This window comes from Phoca vitulina, unplaced genomic scaffold (assembly GCF_004348235.1).
Source record: "Phoca vitulina isolate PV1807 unplaced genomic scaffold, GSC_HSeal_1.0 scaffold23, whole genome shotgun sequence".
Taxonomy (NCBI): Eukaryota; Metazoa; Chordata; class Mammalia; order Carnivora; family Phocidae; genus Phoca; species Phoca vitulina.
Window position 1 is genome coordinate 11,680,549 of NW_022589726.1, and position 3,540 is coordinate 11,684,088.

A 3,540-nucleotide genomic window follows, 5' to 3' on the forward strand; every position below is an offset into this window, starting at 1 on the left:
CAATAAACAATGTAGCCTCCATTTAAAAAACAAGGCTATTATTTTTTTGTCTTTTTGATTTTAGCCATTCTGACAGGTACAAGGTGATATCTCATTATAGTTTTGATTTGCATTTCCCTGATGATTAGGGGTGTTGAACGAGGATGTGGAGAAAAAGAAATCCTCATGCACTGTTGGTGGGAATGCAAACTGCTACAGCCACTGTGGAAACAGTATGGTTCCTCAAAAAATTAAACAGAAATACCATATGATACAACAATTCCACTACTGGGTATTTACTCAAAGAAAACAAAAACACTAATTTGAAAAGATATATGCACCCCTATGTTTATTGCAGCATAATTTACAATAGTCAAGATATGGAAGCAGCCTAAGTGTCCATTAATAGATGAATGAATAAAGAATATGTGGTGTATAAATACAATGGAATATTGCTCAGCCATAAAAAAGAAAAGATCTTGCCATTTGCAACAACATGGGTGGACCTAAAGGGTATTATGCTAAATGTGATGTCAGAGAAGGACAAATACCATATGATTCCACTTATATGTGGAATCTAAAAAACAAAACAAATGAATAAGCAAACAAAAAGCAGAATTAGATCTATAAATATAGAGAACAAACTGATGAGGAAGGGGATTGGGAGATGGGCAAAATGGGTTAAGGGGAGTAAGAGATACAAGCTTTCAGTTATGGAATAAATAAGTCATGGGAAAAATAGATACAGAATAGGGAAATAATCAATGATATAGTAACAGTGTTGTATGGTGACAGATGGTAGCTACACTTGGGGTGAGCATAGCACGCTGTACAGAGAAGTTGAATCAATATGTTGTATATCTGAAACTAATGTAACATTGTCTATCAACTATACTGCAATTAAAAAATAATAATAAAAATTTTTGAAAAAGACAGATTGTCAGTCTGGCTAAAATAATCCAACAATATAAGGAAAATATTTAAAATATTAGGAAACAATAAAGTTTCACTAAAAATATGGTTTGTGTTGTTCAGCGAAAAAGTGTTTAGGCTAAAGTTAGTATTAATAGAAAATATTTGAACCATATAATTAACATGTTTTACTAAACTGACATATAAAATACTACACAAACTATGTGCATTTCAAGTACACATAGAATCTTTATAAAATTAGAACACATAATGAAACATAAAGAAAATCTCAAGCAATTTCAAGCATTTGAATCATAGAGAGCACATCCTCTGACCAAAATATAATTAAGTCATAAACCAATGACATAAAAAGTGTTTTAGAAAAGCTGTGTGCCAAGGGGAGACGAACCATGAGAGACTATGGACTCTGAGAAACAAACTGAGGGTTCTAGAGGGGAGGGGGATGGTGGATAGGTTAGCCTGGTGATGGGTATTAAAGAGGGCACGTATTGCATGGAGCACTGGGTGTTATATGCAAACAATGAATCATGGAACACTACATCAAAAACTAATGATGCAATGTATGGTGACTAACATAACATAATAAAATAAAATTAATAATAAAAAAAGAAAAGCTATGTGCCAAATTTTTTTTTTCTGAGTTTAAATGCATTTTATTTTGGGTGCCTGGGTGACTCAGTTGGTTAAGCGACTGCCTTCGGCTCAGGTCATGATCCTGGAGTCCCTGGATCGAGTCCCGCATCGGGCTCCCTGCTCAGCAGGGAGTCTGCTTCTCCCTCTGACCCTCCTCCCTCTCATGTGTTCTCTCTCATTCTCTCTCTCTCAAATAAATAAAATCTTTAAAAAAAAAAATAAATAAATGCATTTTATTTTTAGACAACCTACATGACCTTTTTTTTTCTTAAAAACAATACCTCCACTCCAAATAAATCAAGGTCAAAATAAATGAAGAGCTCAAGATGACATCAGTCTCATTTGTCTAAGTCCTGGCCTTGTGTGGATGAAAAGCAGCAGCCAGTTCCAACAACAGGTGATACCTCTAAAGTTAATAGCCAAATTCATGAACATTTTTCCATTTCTAAACCATCCTTAAAAAAAATCATATATGGGGTCACACCATCCTCACAGAGTCCAACAGAGCATCCATGCCATCTAGATTCATGTTTTCACCAATAAAGAACTGGTAGTTTTTGAAATTAGCAAGGATGTGCTTGATTTGTTCTGCAACCCCTGCAATAAAAGATTTTACTCTATCTGGACTTTGTTCTTCAAGTTTGCCTTTGACTGATTCCATAGAATCTTTGATGTACTTCTTGTAGGGTTCTTTTGTGAAGCTGGTTTCCTGCAAGTGATGGTTCATGATCATATCAACACCAGTGACTACTGTGGTTTTGGTACCTTTGTCCTCGGGACCTTCCATGGAGGCATTTTCATCAATGAACGAGTCATCAATGTTACCCTCTGTCCTACTGATCAACTTCCCCTCCACCTCTAGGCACAGCCCATCTGGGATCTCCCAGATCTTGCAGATGTCTGAGAAGATCTCATCATGGCTGATGAAGAGGAGACCACGGTGATGCTAGTTTAGCAGGAGCCAGAGCTCCAGCCAGAGTGGCACTTGGCGGGGGGTGGGGAGAGGCAGAACGGGTGGAAAAAAGCTGTGCAAAACATTTAAAAAAATACACTTTTAAGTAATTTGTGTGTCAAAGAAGAAATTTTAAAAAGATTAAGAAAATATTTTAACGTAAAAGGTAATACAATATAGTCCATATAAAACCATTTGAAAAAGAAAAAAAAACATTTGGATGCTCAGCAATATGGAGTAGATTATAATAGCCCAAGCATTCTATTGACAACAAATAGGAAAATCTAGAATAATTTTTTTGTATTCATTTATTTTTATAGATGGGTGGGGGGAGGAGCAGAGGGAGAGGGACAAGCAAGCTCCAGGCTGAGTGTAAAGCCCAACAAAAGGCTTCATCCCACCACCCTGAGATCATTACCTCAGCTGAAATCAAGAGTCCAAGGCTTAACCGACTGAGCCACCCAGGCACCCCAGAAAATCTGGAATAATTATAAATATCATACATGTAATGTCTACATATTGTTGAAGAAGTAATGGGGACTACAAGGAGTGTTCTGCAACTGTCTTTGGAAGCATTCTGACTATTCTGGTTGCCTATCCTGGTTGCATGTTAGAAACTGTGAATCTAAGCTTAGGGCCACTGAGAGGAGCAGAGAAACCAGCCATGTTTCTGGTGGTCACACAAGGCTGAAGTGATACACTGAAAACTCCCGTAGCCTAAACCTCTTGACTGATTACTATCTCAATGAGGGTTGCCAGGAAAAATACAGGACACCCAATTAAATTTCAAACTTAGATAAACAGAAAATACTTTTTAAATGTAAGTATGTCAAATTTTGAATGGTACATACTTGTAGTAAAACTTTAATTGGCTATTTATCTAAAATTCAAATGTACTGGGTGTCCTGTCCTTTTTTTTTTTTTAATTTTTTGCTTAATCTGGAAACTTTAATCTTAAGACATTTGCTGAATCCCCAAAAACTGGGGAGACCGAAACAAAGAGAAAACCACCAAATAATAGACTAAATATAAGACAATTGTTC

General features: G+C 36.3%; 1 protein-coding gene across 1 annotated transcript; it reads right to left on the reverse strand.

The window, feature by feature from the left end:
• Positions 1–1,774: 1,774 nt before the first annotated feature.
• LOC116642537 (translationally-controlled tumor protein-like) lies at positions 1,775–2,335 on the reverse strand. The gene has a single exon (XM_032421026.1). It carries the CDS (start codon positions 2,330–2,332, stop codon positions 2,024–2,026), a length of 309 nt encoding a protein of 102 aa, XP_032276917.1. The 5' UTR covers positions 2,333–2,335; the 3' UTR covers positions 1,775–2,023.
• Positions 2,336–3,540: the final 1,205 nt, after the last annotated feature.

Coding starts and splice junctions, on each gene's coding strand:
- LOC116642537 (XM_032421026.1), bottom strand. CDS start 2,332: ATGGAAGGTCCCGAGGACAAAGGTACCAAAACCACAGTAGTCACTGGT.